The 15,079-nt window shown below is 47.5% G+C and overlaps 1 protein-coding gene across 1 annotated transcript; it reads left to right on the top strand.

Moving 5' to 3' along the window:
- The first annotated feature begins 67 nt into the window (after positions 1–67).
- Positions 68–14,321, top strand: DNMT1 (DNA methyltransferase 1). Its single transcript, XM_075272632.1, has 34 exons — positions 68–415; positions 2,837–2,879; positions 3,500–3,607; positions 4,012–4,210; positions 4,559–4,628; positions 5,164–5,245; positions 5,503–5,549; positions 5,630–5,678; positions 5,753–5,836; positions 6,257–6,366; positions 6,449–6,567; positions 6,950–7,042; positions 7,121–7,272; positions 7,357–7,544; positions 7,626–7,803; positions 7,883–7,980; positions 8,059–8,209; positions 8,286–8,401; positions 8,585–8,786; positions 8,870–9,003; positions 9,096–9,269; positions 9,596–9,820; positions 9,970–10,162; positions 10,699–10,789; positions 10,866–10,991; positions 11,068–11,350; positions 11,480–11,621; positions 11,738–11,904; positions 11,989–12,166; positions 12,474–12,669; positions 12,747–12,910; positions 13,245–13,361; positions 13,448–13,538; positions 14,064–14,321. Exons 1-34 carry the CDS (start codon positions 366–368, stop codon positions 14,096–14,098), a joined length of 4,455 nt encoding a protein of 1,484 aa, XP_075128733.1. The 5' UTR covers positions 68–365; the 3' UTR covers positions 14,099–14,321.
- The last annotated feature ends 758 nt before the right edge of the window (positions 14,322–15,079 follow it).

A 15,079-nucleotide genomic window follows, 5' to 3' on the forward strand; every position in this document is an offset into this window, starting at 1 on the left:
ACTTCCCCGCCACATTGACCTTTAAACCTTGACGTCACGGTCGGGTTTCGCGCGTAAACACAAAGCGCGGGAGAGTGCAAAGGGGCGGGGTCACGTGATCCCGGGGCCATTTGAAAAGCTGGAGGGCTAGCGTGCTGCCGGGTGTCTCTTGTGTTCCGGGTGTCTCCGGTAGTCGGTGGCGGCTTTGCATAGTTCCGGTGGCTCGCAGCGCTCTCTAGCGGCCTCACTAGTTATAATCGTCCCTATTAGGCTCCTGTGTTGGCGGGAAAGGCGGCTTTTCCCGCGTTCTTTTATCTCGTCCCCCGTTTTGCTTTTCCCGCTGTGTTTTGCGCCTTTCGCCTGATCCGCCGCGTGTGCCCCGCACTATGCCAGCCCAGGCCTCGGCTCCCGCCCTGCCCGCTGACGTCAGGAAGCGGTAAGTGGCTTATGACGCCGCGTGTGTGGGGTATGACGTCACTGCGTGCTTGGTAAAGCCGAGGCTCATGGCGTGTGTGTGAGAGCAGCGGCCTCCTGTGTCCTGGCCATGTTGGGGGGGGACTACTACTCCTAGTGCGCAGGCGAAGGGCTGGCTGGGAGTTGTAGTTCCTCTATAGGCGGCACCAGAGCCTAGACCAGCATGGGGCCTGCAGCTGGAGGACTACAAGTACCAGCACTGTGCCCATGTTATTGTATTGGTTGTATATATGGGAACTACAAGTCCCAGCCACTCTCTCCTGCTGTACTTGGGGTGCACATATTGGGTGTTTGTTGTATCTCCTCCATCCCAGTCCTGCTCACTACTACACCGCACATGTGTACCGTCCGGGCTCTGCTATATACCCTACAGGCATCCTAATATTTACCCACATAATAAAGCTTTATTGCTACAGGACAAAACCACATCCTAATAGTCACCCAGGCAATAAAGCTATACCGCCATGTTCTGCTATATACTAGACTGCTGTATGTAGTATATTGGGGTGTTATGGGCTCTGCTCAGGTGGCTTTCTGGCTTCTCATGATGGGTATAGGGGTCCCCAAACTGCCTGCACCTGTAGCGGACCCTCTGCTGTGAGAAGTGTCATACTTGACCATAGTCTCCCATACACATCCACACCTGAGAATAGTATACGGACCCTATAACGTCTATGGCCCTATATATGTATATAGTAAGATCAGTGTCTGGCCTGTAGAAACCACTAACCAGCCCTGTCTATATCTATGGCTGACTCTCTCATACAAGTGTATGGGATCCTACTGGGTACATCTTAGTTATTCTTATGGTCCTATACATTGCAGATATCAGCAATATAGTAACGTTTAGGCCCCATGGGATGTCCCAGCACTGCTGGAAAAACCGTGGCGGCAACACATCGCTATTCATCCCACAGCGTGAGTTTTCCTCCGTGGACTTTGTTACAACTATATCTGGGGAAACCGCCAGCGTTTCCGTAGATATAATTGGCATGCTGCGATTTCCAAAACCGTGCTGGTTTTGGAAATTGTAGCGCACCCGCACCATAGTTTTTACTGTAAAGTGGGTATCCCATCCATGGTGCACTTACTGTAAAACGCATCAGGCTGCTGATGGAAGAAAGATGGCTAGTGGTCTCCATAGACTGCCATTGTGAGGGGGCAGATTATGACGTGGTTTCTGTGCCATAATCCACCCCCTCTGTGCCCTAATAGTGTGTACAAGATGGAGGTTCCCACAAAAGTTAAGGCTCGGTTCACACTTTTTTTGGCCACAGAATCTGGTGAAGAGAAGTCCTTCATGGAGGTCTCTTCTCTCCCCAGTGTCCATATAAAACACAATGGCACCCCATTATGTTAGTCACTGGGCTCCACAGGTAACTGCTATTCTACCGTTCCATTTCCCCAGGGGTCCCAAATGACTGACAACCCACCGTGAGTATGAGCCTAGCCTTAGTGGGGTCTTATGTGTCGGCCCACTACTGATCTGGAGAACAGTCCTGACTCCAGCAGAGCATGTCCTACCTGACCACCATCCCAGTCAGTATTGGGGGCAGAAGTCTGCCGTCCTCCCTTCAGGGGGGTCTGAGTGATCAGTATGTAAGTTGAAGGGGATCACTTGATAGTAGTGTACTGTCGCTCGGTATAAATAGGCTTTGGTGCTCAGAAAAGGCATCTGACCGCCATAACCATATAGAAAAGACATTTCTGGAAATCTTCATGGTTTCCTGTGAGTGCCGGACATGTCTTTTCTATATAGTTGTAGGGGAGACGTTGCTGTGTCAGGAAACCCCTTTAAATGAGGCTGAAAAGGTGATCTGTAGGTTGTCAGACCTTGTTAATCGCTTATTGATTGTCTGTCTTTAGGATAGGTCATTGATATTAAACATAAATGACCTACTTGCTCCTTATCTGTTAATCTGGTGCTCCAAACTAAGCTCGCCCATGAACTATTTGAGGGGGCAGCACTTGGGCCAGGTCCGTGGCCTCGTCTCTGTATACGCATGTCCTTTGACCTTCATGTTGTACATATAGTAACATCGGTGCAAGGTCTCATCATTTGAATGGGTTGAGGCTGTAACACACTTGTATAGAAGACATGTGCTGCAGCCCTCCTCAAACTGCTGATCTGTGAGGGTGCTAAAAAAGGATAGTCTCCTATCTGGCATTGATCACCTATAAAATCCCAAGCCTGACTTTCCTGGACAAGCTGACTCTTCTATTGCACAGTGTTGGTACTTGCAGGCAACGGACATGCCAGTCGTCTACCATTTGTTTCTTGGTACATGCGACTGTGTGGCCAGGGTGCTGCTACATTGATGTAACATATTGTGGGTGCTTGTTCTAGTGAACGTCTTACTGAGTTCTTATTTCTCTTGTCTAGGCTGAAGGCTTTGGATAAAGAACAAGATGGACTCTCTGAGAAGGTATGGCGTTGCATTTAGCAGATTAATTCACTCTTTCAGGGTAAAGCCTTTGGACTGGAGCAGTGCTGTTTTGGGAATACTTATACAGGAAACTGATGTGACAATGTGGGGGGGCCATGTCTGGATTTTAAAGAGGTCGTCCCATTAGGTCCTTATCCATAGGCTAGGGCATAACTGTCTTATGGCTCATTCAAGTATCAGAAGAATGGGACTGTTGTGTCTTGCATGAGAGTTAAGCCCCAGTGCAGTGGTCTTGGCAGCCCCGTAGAAGTGAATGGAGTGCCATAACTCAAGCACGCTCGCATGGGGGGCTTCCATTCTCCAGATCACAGGTGTTACACTTGTCTCCCCTATTTCGAGTAGGGATGATGTGTACCTGTACAGCTCCCTCTGATACTTTCTGCTATTTGCTCAGTGGGGACTGACATCCAGCACCCCTGCTGATCAGATGTGAAGAAGCTCGAGCACTCTGAGCTTCGCTTCATATTCAGTCCTGTGACTGGTGTAAGTGTTGGACCCCCCCATCCATCCATGCTCCACCTTTGGGTCAGGGGTGTTAAATTCTAGATCTTTGCCAGTAATGAGATATTGAACGAACCTGTTTCTTGACCTCTCCATAGGAATGTGTGGAGCAGAAGCTGAGCCTGGTCCTGGACTACCTGGAAGCCGATATAAAGGACAAGCTGAGCGACCTGGAAACCAAGCTGAGCAAAGAGGAGCTGTCTGAGGTATGAGCGCCATGTTGTCTGGTGTATTGCCATCGCTGGCCTATACCTGTTATGTACTGACACTTCTAGAGGTTCCCAGGATATATTTCTGTTCCAGTCTAGAGCCTTGTGTCTATTGTAGAGTATTACATGGTCGCCATACCTAGTCTGTGCAGCCCCATGTTGTTGTACACAAACCTTAACCACTCATTGACCTCCATTGCCTTTGTCTATTCAATTCACTCTTAACCCTGCGAGGATGTACTGTACTTATATACAGGGGGTTATAGTGTGTGTATATACTACATGTACTTATATAGTGGGTTATAGTGTTCTGTATATAAAGATAAGCAGGTGGAGGTGCCGAATGGAGAACCTGCCATTATAAAACATTAACCTGTATTCCCCTTTTTTCCCCCATCCAGGAAGGGTATCTACAAAAGGTGAAGGCCTTGCTTGGTAAAGAACTAGGTGTTGAAAATGGCGTTGTGAATGGCGAGACCAATGGCTGTTCTCCAAACGGTACTTGTGGCAGTGATGAGGAAGACGTGGAGATGGAAGAGGCAACGCCTGGGTCTAAAGGTCGTAGGGGTAGAAGGAGCAAGACCAACGGAGAGAGTAAAAGTAATTCACGGACCTGATCTGAACACTAAGGGCTTGTCTTCCTCCTCCCATTTGGGGTATATGGATGGCCCGGTGCAGGTCTCATGCTTAGTTGTCTAGCTGTATAGAGGGCTTTTATACATATTTAGGGCCTAGTGGCAGTTTTATGACCTGTTGCCCCTTAACGTGCATAGGTATAATAAAACAGGAGGGTAGGAACTGTATTGCAGGTCAGGACTTCCTTAAAGTATCCCTACAATATGGCGACTGCCCACCATATAATATGGCTTCTGTCTTGACCTCTTTCCCTCATTACACTTGCTCATGTCTTCTTGTTCCATTATTAAACACTTTATCTTTTACCTGCAGAATCTACTCGTGGACGACCTCCAAAATCTGCACCCAAACAGCCGACCATCCTGTCCATGTTCTCCAAAGGGTTAGTATTTCTCATCTTGCTAGGGTGGTCATATAGTGATAAGCTGCCCATGCTCCAAAAATGAAGGGCTGGAGTTATCTGAAAGCACACTTACTGGGGTTGTCGAGGATCTGAAGAGTCTTGGTATATTCCTTGGCCTGTAACTGCACCCCCATCCTATTCACGCGAATAGTAGCAGAGCTGTATACTTGGTACATGGCTTCTGGCAGGCCGCATTAGCTGAATTGGTTCAAACCCTGACTGATCCAATACCGATGATGTAGGATAGAATCGGTATCAAATTTTCCAATCCTGGATTCCCTTCTAAATACGGAGTCTTGTGCTGGTCCCACTTTAGGGGAACTTTGGGGTCCTGAGTTCTCTTACCTTTGAGCAACTCACTAGAGTGACAGCTGCATTATGAATGGGGTCTGCAGAAATCTGCTTTTCACAAACTACCGTGTTTACTCTGTGTGATCATACCCTAATATACAACAAAGCTCGAGACACTCCAATAACGTTACACTTTTTTTTTTTTTTTCTCACTTTCCTACAGCCAAGGCAAGCGCAAGTCTGTTGAATTCAATGGTGATGTGAAATTGGAAAATGAAGCCACCCAAGAAGAGCCGGCTGAGGAGGTGAGCTGGGAATTAAGACTACTATAAGCCTGACTCTTTGGGTGATTGTTGGCCTTCCATTGAGGATCTACATCATCCTGGCACTATAGACTCATCTAGTTTGCCGCTATTGTTCCCTGGAATCAGCCCTTTTAGGTTTGGGTGTTGACTCTCTGGGTGATCTAGAACAATGTCTTCTGACCCTAGCCATAGCATCCCTTTGCTATTTCACTCACGGTAGGGAGTATTTCAGTAGTAATATTTTGCTGTCTTTTTAGGAGCAAGTAGAGAAGAAGCTAAAAGTGGAGACAAAGGAGGAAGATGGGTAAGGAGGGCTGTGATAACTTGTGAAGGATTGACGTCACTCCTTGAAAGTTCTTGTTTAATTTTGTTTTTCTTCATTAGACCTGTGAAACAGGAAACTCCAAAGCCCAAATCCGTTCAGGCCCCAAAGGTAAGCCCTTCTGTCCTCTTCTGCAGCCTGATCTGAGCTGCGAGGTCTGTCTTCATTAAATCTTCTCTTCGCAGACGCCTCCTCCAAAGTGTCTTGACTGCAGGCAGTATCTGGATGACCCCGACCTAAAGTATTTCCAGGGAGACCCTGATGATGCAGTAAGTGGAGTGGTGTCCTAGACTAGAACTTTGTGTTTGTAAAAGGTTCCTTTAAATAACGGGGGCATCTCCTAAGCCTGTCTTAATTTCCCTGCTGGCGTAAGATGCTCCTAATGTTAAGAGGCTCTGCTCTAACACTCACCATATTACAGTAGATGTCATGGCTTTTAAACATGGCGGCTGCTCAGGAGCTTAGCAGCTGGGTCTCTGCTGTATTCATGGCAATCCACCATCAGAGCCTCTATGGCTATTGCAATATACTTCAGTGCGTTGACATTGAAGTGTATTGTATTACAGATCAGACTCCTTGGTGACCTTAAAAAGTTAAGAGAAATATATTCATGTAAAGCTCAAACTTTATAGGATAAGCTCTCTGAAGGCAAGCACTGATGGTGACATACCTGGCTTTCTATTTCATAGCTGGAGGAGCCAGAAATGTTGACAGACGAGCGCCTGTCATTGTTTGATGCCAACGAAGATGGATTTGAGAGCTATGAGGATCTTCCCCAGCACAAAGTGACATGTTTCAGGTATGTAGTGTAGGGGTCTATGTACTGTAATGGCTTTTCTGCATACAGTTCCTTCAGTCATATGACATTCTAATTTCTTTAGCATTTACGACAAGAAAGGACATCTGTGTCCTTTTGATTCTGGCCTGATCGAGAAGAATGTCGAGCTTTACTTCAGTGGTGTCGTGAAGCCAATATATGACGACAATCCCTCTTTGGATGGTGAGTGACCACTTCCAAGTCAATGTTGGTGTGTCCTAGACCTCTGTGTACCTGCCTTTAACATCAGCCTAGACTGAAGAGGGTTACGAGATGGATTACTGCGGCTTCTTCACTATTTGCCAAGCATACGGCTATATATTGTATAGTAGCTGTGCTTGGTATTGCAGATGCAATACTAACATAGTTATGTGATCATGAACCTAATGCCGCTTTCTGAGGAAGAGAATACTCCATATTGTACTGCTGGACAACCCTTTTAAAAGGATGCTAGTGACAACGTGTATATGCTTTGTGCAATGGGCTCCCCCTAGTGGTGGCTGTAGGCAGCAAGGATCTTGCATGTCTCTGTGCTGACCTATTCTCTTCTCCCTTTGTCTTGCAGGAGGTGTAAGGGCTAAGAAGCTAGGACCCATTAATGCTTGGTGGATAACTGGCTTTGATGGAGGAGAAAAGGCTCTGATCGGGTTTACAACTGGTGAGTAGTCTTGCAACTTCCTTTTAACTTGAGCCAGTCTTAAACCACCGATATGTAACACTGCCACGTCCTCTGCAGCATTTGCCGACTATTTCCTTATGGACCCCAGTGAAGAGTACAGTCCAATCTTTGCTCTGATGCAAGAGAAGATCTATATGAGTAAAATAGTGGTAGAATTTCTCCAGAACAATCCGGACGTGTCCTATGAGGACCTGCTGAACAAGATTGAGGTGAGTGAAGGCTGAACAAGTCTCTTTATTTGGGTTGTTATTGGGCGAGAGGACCTGGGTGTAACACGCTCCCCTTCATTTCAGACAACCGTCCCTCCGGCAGGGCTGAACTTCAACCGCTTCACTGAAGACTCGCTCCTGAGGCATGCCCAATTTGTGGTGGAGCAGGTGGAGAGCTACGATGATGCCGCAGACAGTGACGAACAGCCGGTTATTATCACCCCTTGTATGAGGGACCTGATCAAACTTGCTGGAGTCACACTGGGAAAGAGGTAGGTATTGGCTAGCAAACCACAGTATTGGCTAATAGTCACTGGAGAATACAATGCTTGATTAAACTCTCTTCTCTGCAGGCGAGCTGTGAGGAGACAAGCGATAAGACATCCCACAAAGATTGTAAAGGACAAGGGTCCAACCAAGGCCACCACCACTAGACTGGTGTACCAGATCTTTGATACCTTCTTCTCCGAACAGATTGAGAACAATGACGAAAAGGAGAACAACAAGCGCAGGCGCTGTGGAGTGTGTGAGGTAAGAGCGGGCTGTCGAAACTTAATTATATAACGCAGTGTGTTCTTACATCCACTAACCAAGACGTTTCTGTTCCAAGGTGTGCCAGCAACCAGACTGTGGCAAATGTAAAGCTTGCCAAGACATGGTGAAGTTTGGAGGAGGTGGCCGGAATAAGCAGGCTTGCCTGCAGAGAAGGTAATATCTGGAGATGTATGCCCTCTACATTGTCATTCACCACAGTCTGACCTGACTCTACACTGTCCCTGTTATCAGGTGTCCTAACTTGGCCGTCAAAGAAGCGGATGAAGACGAGGAGGTGGACGACAATATCCCTGAAATGCCTTCTCCTAAGAAAATTCTCCAGGGCCGCAAGAAGAAACAGGAGAAAAAGAACAGAATCTCCTGGCGAGGGGAACCTGTCAAGGTAACAAGCTTGGAAAGACTTGCGTCTCTGTAAGACTTGTCTGGTGCAAGTCTTAATGTATTGACTTTGTTTTAAGGTTGAAGGGAAGAAGGAGTATTACCTTAAAGTGTCTATTGATGATGAGATCCTTGAAGTTGGTGACTGCGTGTCCGTGAGTCCTGATAATCCCACAGAGCCTCTGTATTTGGCAAGGTTGGTATAGTTCTATGTTGCTGTAGCCGACAAAATGGCTTCCTTTTCGAAGCTCTTTGACATCAGGCTTGAGTCCTGAAGGCCATAAAGTAGTAATTCCCTCTAGGTCATGTGGTGCCAAGGGGATGTTTGTGTCTTGGCAATCCCGTCCTATTGTAATGTTCACAATTTCTTCACTTTTAGGATTACATCCATGTGGGAAGATGCCAATGGTCCCATGTTCCATGCTCACTGGTTTTGCCTTGGTACGGACACCGTCCTGGGAGCCACATCCGATCCACTAGAGCTATTCCTTGTGGACGAATGTGAAGACATGCAGTTGTCTTATATTCACGGAAAGGTTAATGTGGTCTACAAAGCTCCATCAGAAAACTGGTTTATGGAGGTGAGTTGTGCTCCTATCTGGGTACGTCAAATTTACGTACCCGTGTCTTAGTATGGTTAACGCTCCCCTATTTATAACCTTAGGGTGGTTTGGACCATGACAACAATGTAGTGGAAGATGATGGGAAGTCCTACTACTATCAGCTATGGTATGACCCAGAGTATGCTCGCTTCGAGACTCCACCAAAGGTGCAACCATCAGAGGACAACAAGTACAAGTAAGTGATCTCTAACTGCTAAGAGTATCTGATAAACCAGGAGCCATAACCGAAGAATACTAATAGCGTGAACTTTCTACACCTTCACTTAGGTTCTGCACCAGCTGTACCAGGCTAGCGGAAATACGGCAGAGGGAGATGCCCAGGGTTTTCGACATTGCTGAGGACCTGGATGGAAAAGTCTGCTACAGCCTGGCCACGAAGAATGGCGTACAGTACAAGGTTGGGGATGGGGTCTTACTCCTGCCTGAGGCCTTCAACTTTAGGTATGAGACCCAGCAATCTGAATCCTACAATACCTGGTATTTCTAAGGGTTTGTAGAGATTAGAAAGATCATGGCTACTCACTGCCAGAAAGTGCAATACTTGTTTATGGGTTGACTTGTATAATATATGATATAGTGCAAGTCCTGTACAGGAACCTAGTTGGTCATGTTACAGACAATACAAAAGCAACTCCTATGGCCAGACCTCTCCAGAATGTAGCATACAGTGTAGAGGTTCATTAGGGCCCCATAGACTTGTATGGGAGCTGTAATACAGTCTAGGTTTCTTAGGATTACCCCTCTAAAGCTGTCAGTTTCCCTTTTAGTGTCAAACTGGGCAGTCCCATGAAGAGGTCTCACAAGAAGGATGACGTGGATGAAGACCTCTACCCTGAGTATTACCGCAAGTCATCTGACTACATCAAGGGTAGCAATCTGGATGCCCCAGAGCCATATCGACTAGGCCGCATTAAGGAAATCTACTGCAATAAAAGGAGCAATGGCAAACCGAACGAAGCGGATATCAAGCTGCGGGTGTACAAGTTCTACAGGTAGTGGGCACTGGTGTTTATAGGACTAAGATAACTTATCTGGATGGTGGGGGAAGAAAACTGGTATGGTGTAGGCATAGCAAAAAGACTTTTTGTAAACGAGGGTCCACTATCACTTGTGGCCTACCATCCCAATGTTTGTATTACAGGCCTGAGAATACCCACAAGGGTGTAAAGGCCAGCTACCATGCCGACATCAACCTGGTGTACTGGAGCGATGAGGAGGCGCTGGTGGACTTCAAAGACGTCCAGGGTCGGTGCTCTGTAGAATATGGTGAAGATCTGACCGAGTCCATTCAGGAATATTCTGCCGGAGGGTCGGACAGGTTCTACTTCCTGGAGGTAAGATGAAAGTCTTGTTTGGACGTTACCGAATCTGTGGGGTGCAGAATTGTGCTCAGGTTCAACCCCCAATTTTTAGGGTCTTATACAGGGACTGTTTAACATCTTCTGCTGGTGTTCTCTATGCGCTGCACCTCTGGTTCTTGGACTGGGTCACATAATCTGAACCAGCACCTGAGGGCATCTGCCCCCTCTCCCATGCTCACTGGTATATCAGATATGGACCTTGGGTGTGAGCTACTGATTCTGATAATTTGATCCAGGACCAGCCAGAGGTTTAACCCAAATGGACACCACAGCAAGTAAAAGGGTCGTCTTGGGACTGCTTAACTTCTATTGCTTCTTGGAGGACATGGTATATAGAATTCTCTACTTGCAGCAGGCGATGGATGTCTTGGTGTCTTCCGCCACTCTTGGCCTGCTAGTTAACCATAACATGCCTGATCATTCCTCTATATTCTGGTGTGAATGGAGCAGGTAAACTAAATCTATAGTACAGGGTCTGACTTAACCAACATTTATTCCTCATGTTTCAGGCTTATAACGCAAAAGCAAAGAGCTTTGAGGATCCCCCTAACCATGCCCGTAGCTCTATGAACAAAGGCAAGGGGAAGGGCAAAGGGAAAGGTAAGTCGCCTATAGGTGAGGTCACATGACCTGGTCTCAGGTCTTCGGTAGGTAACTCCTCTTCTGTATTTTGCAGGAAAGGGCAAAATGTCCTCTGCGCAGTCTGAGGATGAGAAGAGACCAGAGGATCATGTGCCTAAACTGGCCACCCTGGATGTGTTTTCGGGATGTGGCGGATTGTCCGAAGGTTTCCACCAAGCGGGTAAAGACCTAGAAACTTATCTGATCAATAAAACACATGTGAAGGCTGAAGACTAACGCCTAGCTTGTAATCTTAGGAATATCTGAGACCAAATGGGCCATAGAGATGTGGGACCCGGCCGCACAGGCTTTCAGGCTGAACAATCCAGGGACCACAGTGTTTACCGAGGACTGTAACGTCCTGCTGAAGCTGGTCATGTCAGGGGAGAAGACCAACTCTCTGGGCCAGCGGCTGCCACAGAAGGGCGATGTTGAAATGCTTTGCGGCGGCCCACCCTGCCAAGGCTTCAGTGGGATGAACAGGTTCAATTCCAGAACTTACTCCAAGTTCAAGAACTCCTTGGTGGTTTCTTATCTCAGGTAAGTGGTCACTGACAGTAACACACTGTGACACTTCTTATTCCTTCTGTGTTGACGTCTCTTCTCTCCCTCAGAGGGTATAAGGTGTTCAGTGTCATAATATTGTGGTTGTGCTTCATTTTTCTCCAGCTACTGCGACTATTACCGACCCAAATACTTCCTGCTGGAAAACGTCAGGAACTTTGTGTCCTTCAAGAGCTCCATGGTGTTGAAACTAACCCTGCGCTGTCTTGTCCGCATGGGATACCAGTGTACCTTTGGCGTGCTGCAGGTAAGATCATCCCCATAGACTGTAGCTTGAGGTCTCTCAGGTTTACTGTCTGTACATTAGCACTTAGCATTGCCAATGAGGTGTAAAATGTCTGACTCCGGCCTATATCACTCCAGGCTGGTCAGTATGGTGTGGCACAGACACGTAGAAGAGCCATTGTCCTTGCTGCTGCCCCAGGCGAGAAGTTGCCCATGTTCCCTGAGCCCTTGCATGTGTTTGCACCTCGTGCCTGCCAGTTGAGTGTCGTGGTGGATGAGAAGAAATACGTGAGCAACATTACAAGGTGACTATACGTGTGCCGCATGGAACGTGTCTGTAAACCCTTAACTCTCCCTTCAGGACTAACCCTTTCCCTGTTGCCATATAGGACAAACTCCAGCCTCTTCAGAACCATCACAGTGCGGGATACAATGTCCGACCTCCCCGAGATCCGTAATGGGGCCTCTGCACTCGAAATCTCCTATAACGGCGAACCTCAGTCATGGTTCCAGAGACAGATCCGAGGCTCCCAATATCAGCCAATTCTCAGGGATCACGTGTGCAAGGTGAATACTTCCTATAGCAAATGCATGTAGGGGGTGCACTTCCAACATCCTGGGGCTAGTTGGTCCCATGTATAGGTAGCTCCTGTGTCTCCACTTTCTTGCCATGTCTTGTGATTGTCCTTTGCTAGAGCAAGTGAACTGCTGAACTTATTAGCAGCTTCTATAGAGCCCTTCCAAGACCTTTCACACAGCAATTCCTGTGTTAGCTTCATGTACTTGTCTGGTTATAGTGGATTCTTCCCATATACAGAGCACAATTTGGCCATGACGGTGGGTACACTTGGTCACGGTTTCTGTTCTTCCGCAGGATATGAGTGCCTTGGTAGCGGCCAGAATGCGACACATACCTCTTGCACCTGGCTCAGATTGGCGAGATCTACCCAACATCGAAGTCCGCTTATCTGACGGAACAACCACCCGCAAGTTACGTTACACCCACAGCGACAAGAAGAATGGCCGCAGCAGTACTGGAGCGCTAAGGGGTGTCTGTTCCTGTGCTGAAGGTATGAGGTGACCGAGTAACAATAGTGTGCATGTAGGTGCTCTGACGCTAGTCTGTGCTGACACGTGTTCTCTCCAGGTAAACAGTGCGACCCTGCAGACCGCCAGTTCAACACCCTCATACCTTGGTGCCTGCCACACACTGGGAACAGGCACAATCACTGGGCAGGCTTGTATGGCAGGTTGGAGTGGGACGGCTTCTTCAGCACTACAGTTACTAACCCTGAGCCTATGGGGAAACAGGTAAGTGAATGTCCGGTCTCTTCTGTGAGTTTCCTCGCTCCGACATTCTGTTAAGGTTACAGCAAATCTCTCTATGGTAAGACAGTATATTGGGAAGACTCCTAGTACAATGGTCTGGCCATCTTTATCTCCTATATCTGAAGCTGTATGAGCCATCACCAGCCGGTATCTGTGAATATAAAGAGACCCTGAACTCCATGCACTTGGTAACTTCTAGATAGAGGGGACGGGATCAGAGTAATAGACTAGAAAGGATGGCTTAGGATAAGAAATGTTAGCGTAGTGTGCGAAGGTTGTAGGGACGGTGTGATCAGGCCTGACCTTGTTTCCTTAGGGCCGTGTACTTCATCCAGAGCAGCACCGTGTGGTAAGTGTACGAGAGTGCGCCCGATCTCAAGGCTTCCCAGACACCTACAGACTGTTCGGAAACATATTGGACAAACACAGACAGGTAAGCGGAGCTGATGATGGAAGTGGACAGGTAGTTGGGCTACAAACCGACTGATACTCAATCCCCCTTCTGTTTTGTTTTTTCAGGTGGGCAATGCCGTACCACCCCCACTGTCCAGAGCAATTGGCATGGAGCTAAAGGCCTGCGTCATGGCAAAGCTCAAAGAGAAAGAAACAGGTGTGTGTGGTCTCCCTCTCCTCCTCTTCCTTCCTCCCTCTCCTCCTCTTCCTTCCTCCCTCTCCTCCTCTTCCTTCCTCCCTCTCCTCCTCTTCCTTCCTCCCTCTCCTCCTCTTCCTTCCTCCCTCTCCTCCTCTTCCTTCCTCCCTCTCCTCCTCTTCCTTCCTCCCTCTCCTCCTCTTCCTTCCTCCCTCTCCTCCTCTTCCTTCCTCCCTCTCCTCCTCTTCCTTCCTCCCTCTCCTCCTCTTCCTTCCTCCCTCTCCTCCTCTTCCTTCCTCCCTCTCCTCCTCTTCCTTCCTCCCTCTCCTCCTCTTCCTTCCTCCCTCTCCTCCTCCTCCTCTCCCTGATCAATGCAGCCTTAAAGGGATTGTCCATGGCCATTGACTGTGGGCTGTATTTGCTTATCCAGGACTCTCTCCCTTATAAATCTAATCTAATTCTGAAAGTTTCCACTCTGAGCTCCCTCTAGTGGTGGCTGTAGACTATAACCTGTCCATGTTAACCCTTCACCTTCTTCTGTTGCAGAATGTGTAAAGCAGGAGAAGATGGAGATGGATTAACCCTCATCCGGAATGCTACCTCTACCGCTCTTCTAGATCCATCCTGTATTTTATTTTTTACATCTGTGCACTGCAGACATCTGCTCGGTCCGGCGCCCCCTGTTGCCTTATCTGGCTTTTTAGCTGAACCGAAGTGTTTTTTGATAAAATGTTTTTATTACGAACCATCAACTTTTACTCAATGTACTGCATTTTATCCACTTTGTATGTGTGGAAATCTAATAAGTAGGTTTTATATGTTGTAAAATTTCCAATAATAAAAAAAACTTGTACTGAAATCTTTGATCTTTGGGGTGTTTGACATGTTGGAGGCCCATGAAGTAGCTGTAGCTAAGGCTCTCCTGTTGTAGAACTACAGCTCCCAGCATGCCCTTACAGCAGTAGATGTAATGTGTCCAGTTTACGGTCACAACCCCTCCCCCCTCCTATATGGGCACTGGCCCATTCATTGAAGTCTACAGTGCACACAGATAAAGCTGCATCAATGGTACAAAATGCCAAACAGCTGCTATGCCTAAGTAGGAGTATGGCCATAGGAATCCAGTATCAGGGTTTATATATTTGGTCATGTGGTGCAGTCAAAAAACACACTAGTCCTAGTCTTGCTTCATAGCACAGCACTGATACAATCTTCTCCCCTATGATAAGACGTATCTGCACGATTAGGGGCCCCCATTAAAGTCAATGGTCCCCAGCGCAGCCGCTATCCAACGTGTAGCCGCAATGCTCACTCAGCTGGTCTGTGGTGGTCCCAAGTATTGGAATAGCTGATCAAGCTGAGGACAAGCTCCCCAAAAACTGTGTATAACCATTGAGTTCTGTCTTAAGCCCACCCATTAAGTTTCATGTTCAGCTGTGTAATCTCCATGTACGAGCCTTGGCCACGAAGAGTTTATAAGTCGATACCTGGCCCAAGTCACTTTGGATCTATTCCAGCAACTGTAAAGACCTGTTCACATGACAAGATTCTGGAGTTGAAAC

The sequence above is a fragment of the Leptodactylus fuscus genome, chromosome 5 (genome assembly GCF_031893055.1).
Source record: "Leptodactylus fuscus isolate aLepFus1 chromosome 5, aLepFus1.hap2, whole genome shotgun sequence".
NCBI classification, from domain to species: Eukaryota; Metazoa; Chordata; class Amphibia; order Anura; family Leptodactylidae; genus Leptodactylus; species Leptodactylus fuscus.